Consider the following 18520-nt stretch of genomic DNA (forward strand, 5'->3'; position numbering starts at 1 on the left):
AAAAGGATTTGCCAGTAGATTGTCAACGTGGTTCATGACTGCTTGTCTGGCTTGCTAGCTAAGATTTTGAAAGTAGCATGATCAGTCCAATCAAAAGCTACGGGTAGCTATAACGTGATTTGAGGTCATTTTATCTGTGGCCAATGACCTTGAACCTTCTTGGATGGGCACTTATAATGTAACTCTATGGCAGACACCCAAGACGGCTTCAACTGTCTAGCTGTCCCTGTAGATTCTGCAGCGACGTGGTGTCTCCATGAGTGACAGAACACTGAGCCAATCACAGCGCAACGAGAGATGATTACCATCGCCAACGCTGGCTGCCCCTCAACCACAGAAAGCTAGGCTGAAACACCTGCATTTTGGAGCTGCCTTACTCAAGAAAACAAAAAACAGACCATGTTTGTATGTGGCTTTATAAAAAATGTAACATTTTATTCCATTGTTTGCAAACTGATACAGTACCAGTCAAAAGTTTGGACACACCTACTCATTCAAGGGTTTTTCCTTCTATTACTACTATTTTCTACATTGTAGAATAACAATGAAGACATCAAAACTATGAAATAACACATATGAAATCATATAGTAACCAAAAGCGTTAAACAAATCAAAATAAAAAAAATGGTTACATTTTTTAAACAAAATTATTAAAAAGAAAAAAACTGAAATATCACTTTTACATAAGTATTTAGACCCTTTAATTAGTACTTTGTTGAAGCACCTTTGGCAGCGATTACAGCCTTGAGTCTTCTTGGGTATGATGCAACAAGCTTGGGACATCTGGTGCGGCATGTAGCCTAGTGGTTAGAGTGTTGGGCCAGTAACTGAATGGTTGCTGGATCAAATCCCCAAGCTGACAGGTAAAAGGTAAAAAATCTGTCGTTTTGTCACGTCCTGACCAGTAAAAGGGGTTATTTGTTATTGTAGTTTGGTCAGGGCGTGGCAGGGGGTGTTTGTTTTGTGTGTTTCGGGTTTTTGGGGTTTTGTTCTATGTTATCTATTTCTATGTGGTTATCTAGTTTTCTATTTCTATGTTGGGGTTTTGGCAACGACCTCCAATTAGAGGCAGCTGGTTGTCGTTGCTTCTAATTGGAGGCCATATTTAAGTGGGGGGTTTTTTCTCTTGTGTTTTGTGGGTGGTTATTTCCTGTATAGTCTGAGCACCTTACGGGACTGGTTTCATCGTTTGTTTTGTTTATGTTTTTTTCCTTCAATAAAAAAAGATTATAAATATATCCGCTGCATTTTGGTCGACCTACAACGACGCTTGTTACACGTCGTCCCCACTGTGACGTATGTACATACCCCAACCAGAAGCCATGGATTACAGGCAGCATCCGCACTGAGCGAAAGGCTAGAGCTGCTGCTTTCAAGGAGCGGGACGTCACTGTGGGGATGACGTCATCGATGCACTTATTGATAAAGCTAATGACAGATGTGGTGTACTCCTCAATGCCATTGGAGGAATCCCAGAACATATTCCAGTCTGTGCTAGTGTAACAGTGTAGGTTCCGTCCCTCTCTTCGCCCCAACCTGGGCTCGAACCAGGGACCCTCTGCACACATCAACAACTGACACCCACGAAGCATCGTTACCCATCGCGCCACAAAAGCCGCGGCCCTTGCATCGCAAGGGGAAACCCTACTTCAAGTCTCAGAGCGAGTGACGTCACCGATTGAAACGCTATTAGCGCGCACCACCGCTAACGAACTAGCCATTTCACATCGGTTACACTAGCAAAACAGTCCTGTAGTTTAGCATCTGCTTCATCTGACCACTTTTTTTATTGATGTAGTCACTGGTGTTTCCTGCATTAATTTTCGCTTGTAAGCAGGAATCAGGAGGATGGAATCATGGTCAGAGTTGCCAAATGGAGGGCGAGGGAGAGCTTTGTATGCATCTCTGTGTGTGGAGTATAGGTGGTCCAGAGTTATTTTCCCTCTGGTTGCACATTTAAAATGCTGATAGAAATTTGGTAGAACTGATTTAAGTTTCCCTACATTAAAGTCCCCGGCCACTAGGAGTGCCGCCTCTGGGTGAGCATTTTCTTGTTTGCATATGGTGGAATACAGCTCAATCAATGCCGTCTTAGTGCCAGCCTCTGTCTATGGTGGTATGTAAACAGCTACGAACAATACAGATGAAAACTCTCTAGGCAGATAGTGTGGTCTACAGCTTATCATGAGAAACTCTACCTCAGATGAGCAATAGCTCGAGACTTCCTTAGATATAGTGCACCAGCTGTTATTTACAAAAATACATAGTCCGCACCCCTTGTCTTACCAGACACCGCTGTTCTATCCTGCCGGTACATCGTATAAAGAGCCAGCTGTATGTTGATATTGTCGTTGTTCAGCCACGACTTTGTACCCCCTGTCTCCACAGAGGAACTCTGGAGCTCTGTCAGAGTGACCATCGGGTTCTTGGTCACCTCCCTGTCCCAAGGCCCTTCTCCCCCTATTGCTCAGTTTGGCCGGGCGGCCAGCTCTAGGAAGAGTCTTGGTTGGTTCCAAACTTCTTCCATTTTAGAATGATGGAGGCCACTGTGTTCTTGGGGACCTTCAATGCTGCAGATATATTTTGCTACCCTTCCCCAGATCTCGACACAATCCTGTCTCAGAGCTCTATGAAAAACATTATTCGACATGGCTTGATTTTTGCTCTAACATGCACTGTCAACTGTGGGACCTTATACAGACAGGTGTGTGCCTTTCCAAATCATGTCCAATCAATGTAATTTACCACAGGTGGACTCCAATCAAGTTATGGAAACATCTCAAGGACGATCAATGGAAACAGGATGCACCTGAGCTCCATTTTGAGTCTCATAGTAAATGATATTATGTAAATACGTTTTTTTAGTTTTTTAGTTTACTGAGGATTTTTTTTAAATTGAATCCATTTTAGAATGAGGCTGTAACGCAACTAAATGTGGAAAAGGTCAAGAGGTCTGAATACTTTCCAAAGGCACTGTATGCACAGGGTTCCTAGGAGTTGCAGGCAATTATATTTATTGTCCTACAAAAGTATAATGAAAAAATATATATAAGCACAACATGCAATTATTTCACCGATTTTACTGAGTTACAGTTCATTAGGCCCTAATCTATGAGGTGCAGCCAGTCATGTGAAATCCATAGATTGGAGGCCCACCCACTTAGCAGCCAGGCCCACCCACTTGGCAGCCAGGCCCTACGTCTTGGCACATCGACTCGGTACTGGTACTTCCTGTATATAGCCATGTTATTACCTGGTACTCCCTGTATATAGCCATGTTATTACCTGGTACCTCTGCACATTGACTCAGTACTGGTACTCCCTGTATATAGCCATGCTATTACCTGGTACCCCTACACATTGACTCAGTACTGGTACTCCCTGTATATAGCCATGTTATTACCTGGTACCTCTGCACATTGACTCAGTACTGGTACTCCCTGTATATAGCCATGCTATTACCTGGTACCCCTGCACATTGACTCAGTACTGGTACTCCCTGTATATAGCCATGTTATTACCTGGTACCTCTGCACATTGACTCAGTACTGGTACTCCCTGTATATAGCCATGCTATTACCTGGTACCCCTACACATTGACTCAGTACTGGTACTCCCTGTATATAGCCATGTTATTACCTGGTACCTCTGCACATTGACTAAGTACTGGTACTCCCTGTATATAGTCATGCTATTACCTGGTACCCCTGCACATTGACTCAGTACTGGTACTCCCTGTATATAGCCATGCTATTACCTGGTACCCCTGCACATTGACTCAGTACTGGTACTCCCTGTATATAGCCATGCTATTACCTGGTACCCCTACACATTGACTCAGTACTGGTACTCCCTGTATATAGCCATGCTATTACCTGGTACCCCTGCACATTGACTCAGTACTGGTACTCCCTGTATATAGCCATGTTATTACCTGGTACCTCTGCACATTGACTCAGTACTGGTACTCCCTGTATATAGCCATGCTATTACCTGGTACCCCTGCACATTGACTCAGTACTGGTACTCCCTGTATATAGCCATGCTATTACCTGGTACCCCTACACATTGACTCAGTACTGGTACACCATGTGTTTGTTATTGTAATTTGTTGTGTATTTATTCCTCTTGTTATTATTTTTCTATATTTTTCTCTCTGCATTGTGGGTAAGGACCCGTAAGTAAACATTTCACTGTTAGTCTACACCTGTTTATGAAGCATTTGACAAATACGATCTGATTTGTGTTAAAAGCAGTAGCGGTGCGTGGGTAAAATATCAGTGTGGAAGCCAAGTATACTGTATTATTGACTGTATGTTTGTTTACTCCATGTGTAACTCTGTGTTGTTGTTTGTGTCGCACTGCTTTGCTTTATTCTTGGCCAGGTCGCAGTTGTAAATGAGAACTTGTTCTCAACTACCCTGTCTGGTTAAATAAAGGTGAAATAAAATAAATTAAATAAAAGTCAGGGGAAGAAAAGCCATATTACAATCTGTGTTGTATGCTCTGTAACCTGTTAGTTCATTTGCCTTGCCACAGTGATATATAGGCCTAAAAGCCGAGACAATAAGACACAGTGGCAGAATAAATTCAACCACACCTTTGTTTAATCACAAAACCAGAGAGCAACATCTGTCTGGTGAAGTCCACAAAGCAAATATTGCATGTAACAAACAATTACATGATCTACAGCAAAGGGGGTCAAGAAAGTTAACGTTTCTGAAAATGTTCAGACTTCGAAAAATCACCGCAAGTCGCAAAGAAAACAGGGGTTTCCTCCACTATTCCAGCACCATTTCAACTTCAACATTGTAATGAATAACTCAGGGAGAAAAAGGTATAGATTCACACGCAGAGTGCTGCAGGTGTTTATTTCGTCTTCGCAGAAGACAGGAAATCGTGGTCACAGGCGGGCAATGGTCATACACAGGTAGGGAAAACAGGCAGGTGAATCAAAACTAGGACTAAAGGCTATAACTGGTTCTCACAAACGAGCTAGGGAAAAGGCTTTAGTAGAGTCAAAAACGAACAATACCTCACAAAGGCATAAACAGAATGAACTGAACTAAATGAGGAGCCGATGAGACCAGGTGTGTAACTAACACAGGTGAAATCAATGAACACAAATGAAAGACGGGGCTACGTTCTAGAACGCACAGAAACAGAACACAAGGTTGACTAAGAAAATAAATACACAACCTTACAAACATCATCAAATCACCTGTGGTTAGTCTAATACAGTGACAACTAAAAGATATCAGAAGCAATTTAGTCCAATCAACGTAAGCTAAATATGATGTGGCTGTCCATGGTACTGATGTGTGTGTGTGTGTGTGTGTGTGTGTGTGTGTGTGTGTGTGTGTGTGTGTGTGTGTGTGTGTGTGTGTGTTAGAAAAAAAACATGTTGAATATGTGCCATCGTCCTCTCTTTCATTTTGATGAAACGGTCTACAACTGTAATATTCGTTGAGGGTGTTCGTTCTGAACCCGCTATGGTGTTTTAGGTGCCAAGGATTTGGACATGTGGCAGCAAATCAAATAACATTTCATTGGTCACATACACATGGTTAGCAGATGGTATTGCGAGTGTAGCGAAATGCTTGTGCTTCTAGTTCCGACAGTGAAGCAATATCAACAATCTAACAATTCCACAACAACTACCTAAAACACACAAATCTAAGTAAAGGGATGGAATAAGAATATGTACATATAAATATATGGATGAGCAATGACCGATGAGGAAGAAGGTTTCATATACTGAGGCAGTAAGGACAGTAGAGGATAGCCCAAGGGTGAGGGATTCGACTGGGATCCTGAGAAGATTTATTTTAGTAAAGTTACATTTTTTGTGTTTATAGCTATGGTGATCAACTGCACTGGTGGAGTGGAAATCACAGAAGATACATGTGGTATTTGCAGCAATAGATAAATATTAGTGCAGGAGATGTACAGGGAGTTTTGAGAGAAGGGGGTTCCATCTTTCCAGTCCAACGGCCTGGTGTAGTATCGTTTAGGGCCAAAGTAGTGGGATGGGTGTAGGTGTAGAGATAGTGGTGCAATTTAAATGCTTCCCTTTGTTTTGTTAGAAATGTGCAATCTGCACTCCGACCTGCGACAGGCAGCAACACGGGGTCTAGTCAACCGGAAATGAACACGAAAAGAAAAAGGAGGGATCCGCCATTTCAGTAGCTACGATGAGACCCACTTCCAGTAAACATTGAAGGGGGGAGCATAATTTTAACACATTTTGTTGCTAAATAAGTATTTAGTTAGATATCGGGTAACCGTGAGAGAAGGCAAAACGAGTCCTCTAAAGGTTATCGGAAAGCAGCGGAAGATGGCGGTCGATAAACGAGATGAGAAAGGTACGTAAACACGTTAATCGCAGTAGTTAGCAACTAGCCGTTTTACAGAGGAAGGGACGAAGCGAGAGGTTTCACTCTCATCAAAATAAGTCCAATGTTTTTCCTATGGGCTTATTTTTTTTGGGACCTAAGCTTGTCGCCTGTCTTCACGACTCTAGGATGACTCCCGTTGTTAGGGCGGAGACATGAGCATCTCGTTAATATATACATGTATCTGGCTGTCTTTCTATCGTTAGCAAGTTTGCTAACCATCTTGCTAACCATCGCTAGCTTGCTACCCATCGCTAGCTTACTAACCATCTTGCTAACCATCGGTAGCTTGCTAACCATCGGTAGCTTGCTAACCATCGGTAGCTTGCTAACCATCGCTAGTTTGCTAACCATCCTTTGTGCCAGGTGTAATCTTCCTATAGACTCAGTAACGCCAGCAGGCTAGTCCTTTAAAAAAAAAAATATCTGTATATATTTGGTATGTAACTGTTATAAAAGTTGTATTGTCAATTTTGTTTTGTATTTAAACGCCACTTTAAACGTGTACATGATACTGCAACAACATTTCCACACAGGGACAATGAAGTCAGTGAGTTTTGTCAACGACGCGAAACTGGTCCAGTTTCTCCCAACTGGCTTTTAGAATGGCCAGACATGCTAATATTCATTTACACAAAGCCAGGTTAACGTTACCAAGTCTCGATAGCTAGTTAACGAGTTATAATAGTCATTGGTTACTAGATACTAGTCTTAATGTTAGAACTAATTAGCAAACATAACAGCACCACAGCTTCAAAAAAAATTAAAAAAAACAGATGCGCAAGACTTCCGGGAACGCTGGCCAAGCAGACCAGGCCAAATATAGTGTGCAATTCTGGGCCCCTTCGACTATCCCCTTGGTTCCTTCATTAACACCCCCCCTCGACTATCCCCTTGGTTCCTTCATTAACACCCCCCCCCTCGACTATCCCCTTGGTTCCTTCATTAACACCCCCCCTCGACTATCCCCTTGGTTTCTTCATTAACACCCCCCCCTCGACTATCCCCTTGGTTTCTTCATTAACACCCCCCTCGACTATCCCCTTGGTTCCTTCATTAACACCCCCCTCGACTATCCCGTTGGTTCCTTCATTAACACCCCCCCCTCGACTATCCCCTTGGTTCCTTCATTAACACCCCCCCCTCGACTATCCCCTTGGTTCCTTCATTAACACCCCCCTCGACTATCCCCTTGGTTCCTTCATTAACACCCCCCTCGACTATCCCGTTGGTTCCTTCATTAACACCCCCCTTGACTATCCCCTTGGTTTCTTCATTAACACCCCCCCTCGACTATCCCCTTGGTTCCTTCATTAACACCCCCCCTCGACTATCCCCTTGGTTCCTTCATTAACACCCCCCTCGACTATCCCCTTGGTTTCTTCATTAACACCCCCCCTCGACTATCCCCTTGGTTTCTTCATTAACACCCCCCCCTCGACTATCCCCTTGGTTCCTTCATTAACACCCCCCCTCGACTATCCCCTTGGTTCCTTCATTAACACCCCCCCTCGACTATCCCCTTGGTTCCTTCATTAACACCCCCCCTCGACTATCCCCTTGGTTCCTTCATTAACACCCCCCCTCGACTATCCCCTTGGTTCCTTCATTAACACCCCCCCTCCGACTATCCCCTTGGTTCCTTCATTAACACCCCCCCCTCGACTATCCCCTTGGTTTCTTCATTAACACCCCCCCCTCGACTATCCCCTTGGTTCCTTCATTAACACCCCCCCTCGACTATCCCCTTGGTTTCTTCATTAACACCCCCCCTCGAGTAGCCCATTGGTTCGAATGCGAAAAATGTATACACTCACTACTATTGTAAGTCGCTCTGGATGAGAGCGTTTGCTAAATGACTGAAAATGTGTGAACGTTCCCCCCTCGATTACCCCATTGGTTCCTGCATGAACGACCCACCCCCCATCACCCCTGTCAACAGAACTACTGGAAAACGTCGCCCGACAGGCTGGGGCGACACCCCCGGCGACAGGGGGGTGTCGAAGACGTGGATGTTGATTTAAGGCAGCCCCCCTCCCGCTCCTCTCTGATTCAGAGGGGTTAGGATTAAATGCGGAAGACACGTTTCAGTTGAATACATTGTTGGACAACTGACTAGGTGTCCCCCTTTCCCTTTCTGTTCACCCCGCTTATCATCCAGAAAGCGAGGTCAGTGCAGGTGCATCAAAGCTGGGATCGAAAGACTTCTATCTCAAGGCCATCAAGACAGCCATCACTAGCTGGCTACCACCCGGTTACTCAACCCTGTACCTTTAGAGGCTGCTGCCCTATATACATAGACATGGAATCACTGGTCACTGTAATGTTTACATACTGCTTTACTCATCTCATATGTATCTACTGTATTCTACTGTATTCTAGTCAATGCCACTCTGACATTGATCGTCCTAATATTTCTATATTTTTTTATTCCATTCTTTTACTTTTAGATTTGTGTGTATTGTTGTGAATATTTAGATATTACTGCACTGTATGTGACCAATAACATCAGCTAAATATGCGTATGTGACCAATAACATCTGCTGAATATGCGTATGTGACCAATAACATCTGCTGAATATGCGTATGTGACCAATAACATCTGCTGAATATGCGTATGTGACCAATAACGTCTGCTGAATATGCGTATGTGACCAATAACGTCTGCTGAATATGCGTATGTGACCAATAACATCTGATTTGAGAATTCTTATTCCTTAGTGGTTAATGTTCTCGATCTAAAGGCATAACCTAGATTTCAAGCTAGTGTCTTAAATCGTTTTTATTTATTTTATTTAACCTTTTTATTTAACTAGGCAATCCAAGTTAAGAACAAATTCTTATTTAGTTGTGTTATTACTCCAACCTCGTGAAAGTGACAAACTGTTCATTTTTTGTCAAAAACAACTTTTATATGTAAGGAATGCCTTTTTGATTTAACATGTGCAGTTCGCCGCCATGACGACCGAAAGAGAGGAAGAGAGACGAATCCCAGCAGGAAATTACTAGAGAAACCTATATTCATATAGTTTTTTTTTTTGTTGTGCTAGTGCCCCAATTGACTCGTTGAAGGAGAGATCTCCTTGTCCGAGGGTAACCAGAATGCACCGCGACGACCGAGATCAAGATCAAGCAGAACTGTGCAACTCGATTGGCTGAGTTTTGCACCTCCTAGCTCTAGTCGAGACTAGAGGCTTGGATGACTTGTCTCCTGTGGCTCTAACTAGTCCCGTGTGGCTCAGTTGGTAGAGCATGGTGTTTGCAACGCCAGGGTTGTGGGTTCGATTCCCACGGGGGACCAGTACGGAGAATTTTTTTTGGGGGAAATGTATGTATTCACTACTGTAAATCGCTCTGGATAAGAGCGTCTGCTAAATGACTAAAATGTAAAAAAAAAAAATGTTTAATGATGATGATAATAATAATATCTAATAACCATTGATTAGCCCTGTACACGCAGGCAACAAGGCCAGTCCAAACATCAGCTCGCTAGGCCGTAGGCGCTTAACTCTGTTGTGCGCACACTAATGCTACTAATTATAAACCACTAATGCTGGCTACGTCCCAAATAACATCCTGTTCCCATAATTAGGGCTGACCAATCCTGTCGGGCCGAAACACTTCTGTTTTTTTGTTTCTACTGGTAGTTAATTGCACTCACCTGGTGTCCCAGGTCTGAATTAGTCCCCGATTTTTAGAAAGCGAGGATAAAAACCAGAAGTGTTTCGGCCCTACAGGACCTGGATTGTTCAGCCCTGCCCTACATAGAGCTCTGGTCAGAACTAGTGCACTATGGGCCTTGATCAAAGGTAGTGCGCTCTGTTTTTTTAATAGAAAATCTACTATGCCTAAGTGTGGTTGAATCTGTCGTCCCAGATGGAGAGCTCAACGTGCTGGACGACATCCTCACCGAGGCCCCTGACCAGGATGACGAGCTCTATAACCCTGAGAGTGAACAGCACGTCAACCAGAAAAAAGGTACCTTTTTTTAACCAAGTTCTCTGCTGCCAATGACTGGAACGAACTACAAGAATCTCTGAAACTGGAAACACTTATCTCCCTCACTAGCTTTAAGCACCAGCTGTCAGAGCAGCTCACAGATCACTGCACCTGTACATAGCCCATCTATAATTTAGCCCAAACAACTACCTCATCCCCTACTGTATCTATTTATTTATTTTGCACCCCAGTATTTCTACTTTGCACATTCATCTACTGTCAAATCTACCATTCCAGTGTTTTAATTGCTATTTTGTATTTACTTCGCCGCCATGGACTATTTATTGCCTTTACCTCCCTTATCTCACCTCATTTGCTCACATTGTATATAGACTTACTTTTCTACCATATTATTGACTGTATGTTTGTTTTACTCCATGTGTAACTCTGTGTTGTTGTTTGTGTCAAACTGCTTTGCTTTATCTTGGCCAGGTCGCAATTACAAATGAGAACTTGTTCTCAACTAGCCTACCTGGTTAAATAAAGGACTTGTTCTCAACTAGCCTACCTGGTTAAATAAAGGATGTGTTCTCAACTAGCCTACCTGGTTAAATAAAGGTGAAATAAAAATGTATTTTTAAAAACCACACAGTTCTGAGAATTGGCAGATTTTAAAAGCCTATATTGGTTAGCCTGAGTCTGTTTGTGCCATCATGCTAAAGCCACTCATAGTAATTATCCCGGTTTGTAATGGCGCTGGCAAGAGAGCAAACGGATGGATGAATAAGGGTGCGCACGTAAAAAAAAAAAGAATATATATATATATATTTCTTACTACTTTTAGCTTGTATCGAATCGGTCCCAAACAGACCCAAGAGCACTAAACAGACCAGGTTAGATATTGGCCTTTTTAATATTTGAAGATGAATGACCCCCCCCTCCAGGGTCCAAGAGGAAGAGCAACCGAGGAGATCACCACGTGCTGAAGCGTCTGCGGCCCACGCCTCACACCACCACTAGACACTCCGCTAAGAGATCGGCCCCCTCGGCTGGGGCTAGCGGGAAAAAGCCGGTCAACCCCAGGAGAGGACGGCACCCCTCCGACTACAATACTGAAGATTACTATGAGGACAGGAAGACCCATCCTATGAGAGATGGCGGGGTGCCTCTCAAAGGAGACCACCCTGACAAGCCCCTGGGTCGCAGGAGAGAGCCAGACAGACACAGGATCATGCCTGAGCTCAACACCGAGGTAGGAGAAGCTTTACTAAGGATCATGGGGGGAAATTACTTTAGCATAGCTGCGGGGCATGGGGGGGAAATTACTTTAGCATAGCTGCGGGGCATGGGGGGGAAATTACTTTAGCATAGCTGCGGGGCATGGGGGAAATTACTTTAGCATAGCTGCGGGGCATGGGGGAAATTACTTTAGCATAGCTGCGGGGCATGGGGGAAATTACTTTAGCATAGCTGCGGGGCATGGGGGAAATTACTTTAGCATAGCTGCGGGGCATGGGGGAAATTACTTTAGCATAGCTGCGGGGCATGGGGGAAATTACTTTAGCATAGCTGCGGGGCATGGGGGAAATTACTTTAGCATAGCTGCGGGGCATGGGGGGAAATTACTTTAGCATAGCTGCAGGGCATGGGGGGGAAATTACTTTAGCATAGCTGCGGGGCATGGGGGAAATTACTTTAGCATAGCTGCGGGCATGGGGGAAATTACTTTAGCATAGCTGCGGGGCATGGGGGGAAATTACTTTAGCATAGCTGCGGGGCATGGGGGGAAATTACTTTAGCATAGCTGCGGGGCATGGGGGGGAAATTACTTTAGCATAGCTGCGGGGCATGGGGGGAAATTACTTTAGCATAGCTGCGGGGCATGGGGGGAAATTACTTTAGCATAGCTGCGGGCATGGGGGGAAATTACTTTAGCATAGCTGCGGGGCATGGGGGGAAATTACTTTAGCATAGCTGCAGGGCATGGGGGGGAAATTACTTTAGCATAGCTGCGGGGCATGGGGGGGAAATTACTTTAGCATAGCTGCGGGGCATGGGGGGAAATTACTTTAGCATAGCTGCGGGGCATGGGGGGAAATTACCCCCGGACAGCCCCGTGGTTTCGGGACAGCCAGTGGTTCGGGACAGACTCCCGTTTTCAACTTAGTCCATGTTCCCGACAGACTCCCAGTGGTTTCCCCCGGGACAGATTCCCAGTGGTTTCCCCCGGGACAGACTCCCAGTGGTTTCCCCCGGGACAGACTCCCAGTGGTTTCCCCCGGGACAGACTCGAGCCAGTATGACTAAGTGGAGCAGTCACGGTGCCCTCAGGCTATAAGGAGACATTGGCTGTGCTGACAGACTTGATCCTCTCTCAATCAGTAGACGATGACGAGACACATTTTGACATAAGTACCGAAAGTAACATGTTCAGTACCCAACCGTTTTTAATGTTCTAGTATCGAGAAAAAAAAGTACAGAAGCTTCGGTACACGATGCAACACTAGTCCTTCCTCTCTGTTCTGTAGAGACCGAGGGTTAGGTTACTGTTGTCCATCTGTTCTGTAGAGACCGAGGGTTAGGTTACTGATGGTCCATCTGTTCTGTAGAGACCGAGGGTTAGGTTGCTGTTGTCCATCTGTTCTGTAGAGACCGAGGGTTAGGTTACTGATGGTCCATCTGTTCTGTAGAGACCGAGGGTTAGGTTACTGTTGTCCATCTGTTCTGTAGAGACCGAGGGTTAGGTTACTGTTGTCCATCTGTTCTGTAGAGACCGAGGGTTAGGTTACTGTTGTCCATCTGTTCTGTAGAGACCGAGGGTTAGGTTACTGATGGTCCATCTGTTCTGTAGAGACCTAGGGTTAGGTTACTGTTGTCCATCTGTTCTGTAGAGACCGAGGGTTAGGTTACTGATGGTCCATCTGTTCTGTAGAGACCGAGGGTTAGGTTACTGTTGTCCATCTGTTCTGTAGAGACCGAGGGTTAGGTTACTGATGGTCCATCTGTTCTTTAGAGACCGAGGGTTAGGTTACTGATGGTCCATCTGTTCTGTAGAGACCGAGGGTTAGGTTACTGATGGTCCATCTGTTCTGTTGCCTAGAAGCTGAGTCCTCCGATTGAGGAGAGCAGGTTCAGCCCCTCTAAGGAAGAAGCAGAAGAAGAGGGGGCATCGGACCAGGAGACAGGCAGCACGGCCGTGTCCTCCGAGGGACACCGATCCAACATGGAGGAGGAAGAGGAGGAAGAGTATGAGGTGCAGGACGTGGATCAGAGAGCCAAGAATGCGCCAAATGATTACGACACTCGCAGTGAAGTCAGCGACTCCCAGTCTGTGTCCTTCTCTGATGAGGAGTCTGGTCTCTCTGGCTCTGAGGCTTCAGGTAATACACACCTGCTCAACATTCACATGGGCTATGTCCCAATTTAGCTGTCCCTCCTCCCAAGTGTGCACTTGTTCACTTCCCTTCGTGGATTAAGAAAGAAATGACTGCTATAAGAAAATGGTGGGAATTCCCTCTCGTCTATGCCTACACCAATTCAATGCTTAATACATTCGCACACTTCAGGACGAAGAAGAGATTATTGGGACACTTTCTTAGGCTTTTCTTTCCACAGTTTTTGTCAGACGCTTTTATTCACCCATACTTTACACCCTCCTAGTTCACTGTTGTAGTAGTAACCTGATCACTTTACACCCTCCTAGTTCACTGTTGTAGTAGTAACCTGATCACTTTACACCCTCCTAGTTCACTGTAGTAGTAGTAACCTGATCACTTTACACCCTCCTAGTTCACTGTAGTAGTAGTAACCTGATCACTTTACACCCTCCTAGTTTACTGTAGTAGTAGTAACCTGATCACTTTACACCCTCCTAGTTCACTGTTGTAGTAGTAACCTGATCACTTTACACCCTCCTAGTTCACTGTTGTAGTAGTAACCTGATCACTTTACACCCTCCTAGTTCACTGTTGTAGTAGTATACCTGATCACTTTACACCCTCCTAGTTCACTGTTGTAGTAGTAACCTGATCACTTTACACCCTCCTAGTTCACTGTTGTAGTAGTAACCTGATCACTTTACACCCTCCTAGTTCACTGTTGTAGTAGTAACCTGATCACTTTACACCCTCCTAGTTCACTGTTGTAGTAGTAACCTGATCACTTTACACCCTCCTAGTTCACTGTTGTAGTAGTAACCTGATCACTTTACACCCTCCTAGTTCACTGTAGTAGTAGTAACCTGATCACTTTACACCCTCCTAGTTCACTGTTGTAGTAGTAACCTGATCACTTTACACCCTCCTAGTTCACTGTAGTAGTAGTAACCTGATCACTTTACACCCTCCTAGTTCACTGTTGTAGTAGTAACCTGATCACTTTACACCCTCCTAGTTCACTGTTGTAGTAGTAACCTGATCACTTTACACCCTCCTAGTTCACTGTTGTAGTAGTAGTACCTGATCACTTTACACCCTCCTAGTTCACTGTTGTAGTAGTAACCTGATCACTTTACACCCTCCTAGTTCACTGTTGTAGTAGTAACCTGATCACTTTACACCCTCCTAGTTCACTGTTGTAGTAGTAGTAACCTGATCACTTTACACCCTCCTAGTTCACTCTAGTAGTAGTAACCTGATCACTTTACACCCTCCTAGTTCACTCTAGTAGTAGTAACCTGATCACCAGTACCAATTCAAACATACAATTCATACTAATCGATATGCTTCCATAGGGGGCTATCCAAATAAAGACTCAGAAATGAATCCATACCATTTTGATGTACTTAACAATTGTTACACATTAATTTTTCCATTCAATATCTGATAGTGATGGAGATCTGGCTGGATCCTGGCTGGAGCCTGGCTGGATCTGTCTGGGCTGAGGGGCTCTGTGTCAGAATGGATGAGGGGGTTGTTGTTTTTGTCCCCCCCCCCGCCGCTAAATGAACTTGTCATTTAGCAGATTTAAAATGTTTTGCGCTAGTAATATGTAAATATTTATTAAAATCATTAGTCAACTGGCCATTCATAACATTGGAATCGTTATTTTATTTTTATTAGCGATGCACCCTTTTGGATCGGTTTGGGCTCTCACGGACTGGTGCACTAGTGTCTTAAACATAGGCATCGGCAAACGATGCCCGTCTGTGAGTTGTTATATCCCATCTGTGAGTTGTTATATCCCGTCTGTGAGTTGTTATATCCCATCTGTGAGTTGTTATATCCCGTCTGTGAGTTGTTATATCCCGTCTGTGAGTTGTTAAATCCCGTCTGTGAGTTGTTAAATCCCGTCTGTGAGTTGTTAAATCCCGTCTGTGAGTTGTTAAATCCCGTCTGTGAGTTGTTAAATCCCGTCTGTGAGTTGTTATATCCCGTCTGAGTTGTTATATCCCGTCTGTGAGTTGTTATATCCCGTCTGTGAGTTGTTATATCCCGTCTGTGAGTTGTTATATCCCGTCTGTGAGTTGTTAAATCCCGTCTGTGAGTTGTTAAATCCCGTCTGTGAGTTGTTAAATCCCGTCTGTGAGTTGTTATATCCCGTCTGTGAGTTGTTATATCCCGTCTGTGAGTTGTTATATCCCGTCTGTGAGTTGTTAAATCCCGTCTGTGAGTTGTTATATCCCGTCTGTGAGTTGTTATATCCCGTCTGTGAGTTGTTATATCCCGTCTGTGAGTTGTTATAGCCCGTCTGTGAGTTGTTAAATCCCGTCTGTGAGTTGTTAAATCCCGTCTGTGAGTTGTTAAATCCCGTCTGTGAGTTGTTAAATCCCGTCTGTGAGTTGTTAAATCCCGTCTGTGAGTTGTTATATCCCGTCTGTGAGTTGTTATATCCCGTCTGTGAGTTGTTATATCCCGTCTGTGAGTTGTTATATCCCGCCTGTGAGTTGTTAAATCCCGTCTGTGAGTTGTTAAATCCCGTCTGTGAGTTGTTAAATCCCGTCTGTGAGTTGTTAAATCCCGTCTGTGAGTTGTTAAATCCCGTCTGTGAGTTGTTAAATCCCGTCTGTGAGTTGTTAAATCCCGTCTGTGAGTTGTTAAATCCCGTCTGTGAGTTGTTATATCCTTTAAAGCACACTGTCCGTCTATGTCTTTCGTTGCTGAGGAATCAATGTATCGATTTATGTCTTTTTCAGATGTATTTTTTTTCAGCCATCATGGCATGTGCTTTGAATAAGTTATTTGCATGTGTTTTGAAAACTGTATGGTGTTCTCTAGGTTCTGAGAAGAAGCACGAGAAACTGTCATCGTCTGTCCGCGCCGTCCGCAAGAACCAGACCAGCAAGCTGAAGTACGTCATACGAGACGCACGCTTCTTCATGATCAAGAGCAACAACCATGAGAACGTGTCCCTGGCCAAGGCTAAGGTATCTTAAAGGGATGCTGGGAAAAATTCTGGCGTCCATATACTATTGTTTTATTTCCCCCCCAGAGTCCGATTTTCATGTCTCTGTGTGCAGTATAAAAGAAGTTAGCAATGCTACCGTATCTGTAGACTGGAAGCAGTTATTGCGCTAACGCTAGTTAGCATTGGCTCGTGAAACTACTACAAACTTCCTTTTATAGTGCACAGACATACAAATGCTATAAGTAGGACAGGGGCTTGTATGCCAGAATTTCACAGTATCCCTTTAACTCAGAAGTAGTGCATCATATAGTGAATACGGCGGCGTTGGGGGACGTGGGGCGGCGTTGGGGGACGTGGGGCGGCGTTGGGGGACGTGGGGCGGCGTTGGGGGGCGTGGGGCGGCGTTGGGTGGGGCGGCGTTGGAGGGGTGGGGTGGAGGTGGGGCGGCGCCGGGGGACGTAGTCTCTCAGGAAGACTGTACATAACACTGTCAAATGCCTTTTGAACTGCAGAAAATGTACCCAATAAAAGTTGGTGTGGAAATGTTTCTCCTTGTTGAATACAAGCAAACAGTTGGATGTTGACTGTGTTACTTCCAGGGTGTGTGGTCCACTCTGCCTGTTAATGAGAAGAAGCTGAATGCTGCCTTCCGTTCCGCTCGCAGCGTCATCCTGGTCTTCTCTGTCAGGGAGAGCGGCAAGTTCCAAGGTGAAGTTCATATGGTTAATATCCATCCATCTATCCATCTATCCATCCATCCATCCGTCTATCCATCCATCTATCTATCCATCCATCTATCCATCCATCCATCTATCCATCCATCTATCCATCCATCTATCCATCCATCTATCCATCCATCTATCCATCTATCCATCCATCTATCCATCCATCTATCCATCCATCTATCCATCCATCCATCCATCTATCCATCCATCCAACTCCAGCAGAAGTGTCCAGGCTCCCCACGACTGGAATTGGCTTTCCCAATGTCGTGTAAATGTTGATCGCCTTTTTGACTCCAGAAAGCGGCACGATGGCGAGACACAGTCTCGTGAACTGAATGTGTCGTCCTGTGTGTGTGTAGGTTTTGCCAGGCTGTCCTCTGAGTCCCATCACGGAGGGTCTCCCATCCACTGGGTCCTGCCTGCTGGGATGAACGCCAAGATGCTAGGTGGGGTCTTCAAGATCGACTGGATCTGCAGGTAAGGTTCTAATCCATGTCTTTATAATGTGGTAGCTAGAATTTTAAAATGTAACTTCAGACAAATGAATTACGGGACGATTTCCTTAGTCCTAGACTGAAAGAGAACTCGATGGATAATTTCCATATAAAGAGCTTTTAACCGCCCTTTGGTATTTTTGTCATCCCAGACCTGTTTTTAAGACTTCTGCATCCTGCTCTTAACCATTTTTTGTTTTCAGACGCGAGTTGCCGTTCACTAAAACGGCTCACCTCTCCAACTCGTGGAATGAACACAAGCCTGTAAAGATCGGCCGAGACGGACAGGTAAACATTCTTGATTAGTACATTCTATCCATGTGCCAGAGTCGGGGCCCAGTCACGGTGCTGTGTACTCCGGACCACGTATTGGACCCCTGGGCATGGGTTCAAAACCAGCCCTGTGACCTTCCAGTCTGTTTGTCCCCACATCTCCTCCTCTAATCCACCTCCTATAATACACTACATGACCAAAAGTATGTGGACACCTGCTCGGCGAATGTCTCATTCCAAAATCATGGGCATTAATATGGAGTCGGTCCGCCCTTTGCTGCAATAACATCCCCCATTCTTCTGGGAAGTTTTTCCACTAGATGTTGGAACATTGCTCCCGAGTGGCGCA

At 44.7% G+C, this 18520-nt stretch overlaps 1 protein-coding gene across 6 annotated transcripts in view; it reads left to right on the forward strand.

Annotated features, from left to right (window-relative positions):
* Positions 1-6147: 6147 nt before the first annotated feature.
* LOC106568568 (YTH domain-containing protein 1) overlaps positions 6148-18520 on the forward strand; it is a 39328-nt gene continuing 26955 nt past the window's right edge. For 2 of the 6 annotated variants that reach the window (XM_014139013.2, XM_014139015.2), the window contains exons 1-8: positions 6148-6365; positions 10272-10373; positions 11279-11586; positions 13435-13714; positions 16550-16698; positions 17279-17387; positions 17764-17881; positions 18102-18186. In XM_014139013.2, coding sequence (XP_013994488.1) covers positions 6338-6365; positions 10272-10373; positions 11279-11586; positions 13435-13714; positions 16550-16698; positions 17279-17387; positions 17764-17881; positions 18102-18186 — 1179 coding nt within the window. In that variant the 5' untranslated portion in view covers positions 6148-6337. Of the gene's footprint in view, positions 6366-10229; positions 10374-11278; positions 11587-13434; positions 13715-16549; positions 16699-17278; positions 17388-17763; positions 17882-18101; positions 18187-18520 lie in introns of all 6 variants that reach the window. The other 4 variants (XM_014139014.2, XM_014139010.2, XM_014139011.2 and 1 more) reach the window with 4 other exon arrangements.

The sequence above is a fragment of the Salmo salar genome, chromosome ssa13, assembly GCF_905237065.1.
Source record: "Salmo salar chromosome ssa13, Ssal_v3.1, whole genome shotgun sequence".
Lineage (NCBI taxonomy): Eukaryota > Metazoa > Chordata > Actinopteri > Salmoniformes > Salmonidae > Salmo > Salmo salar.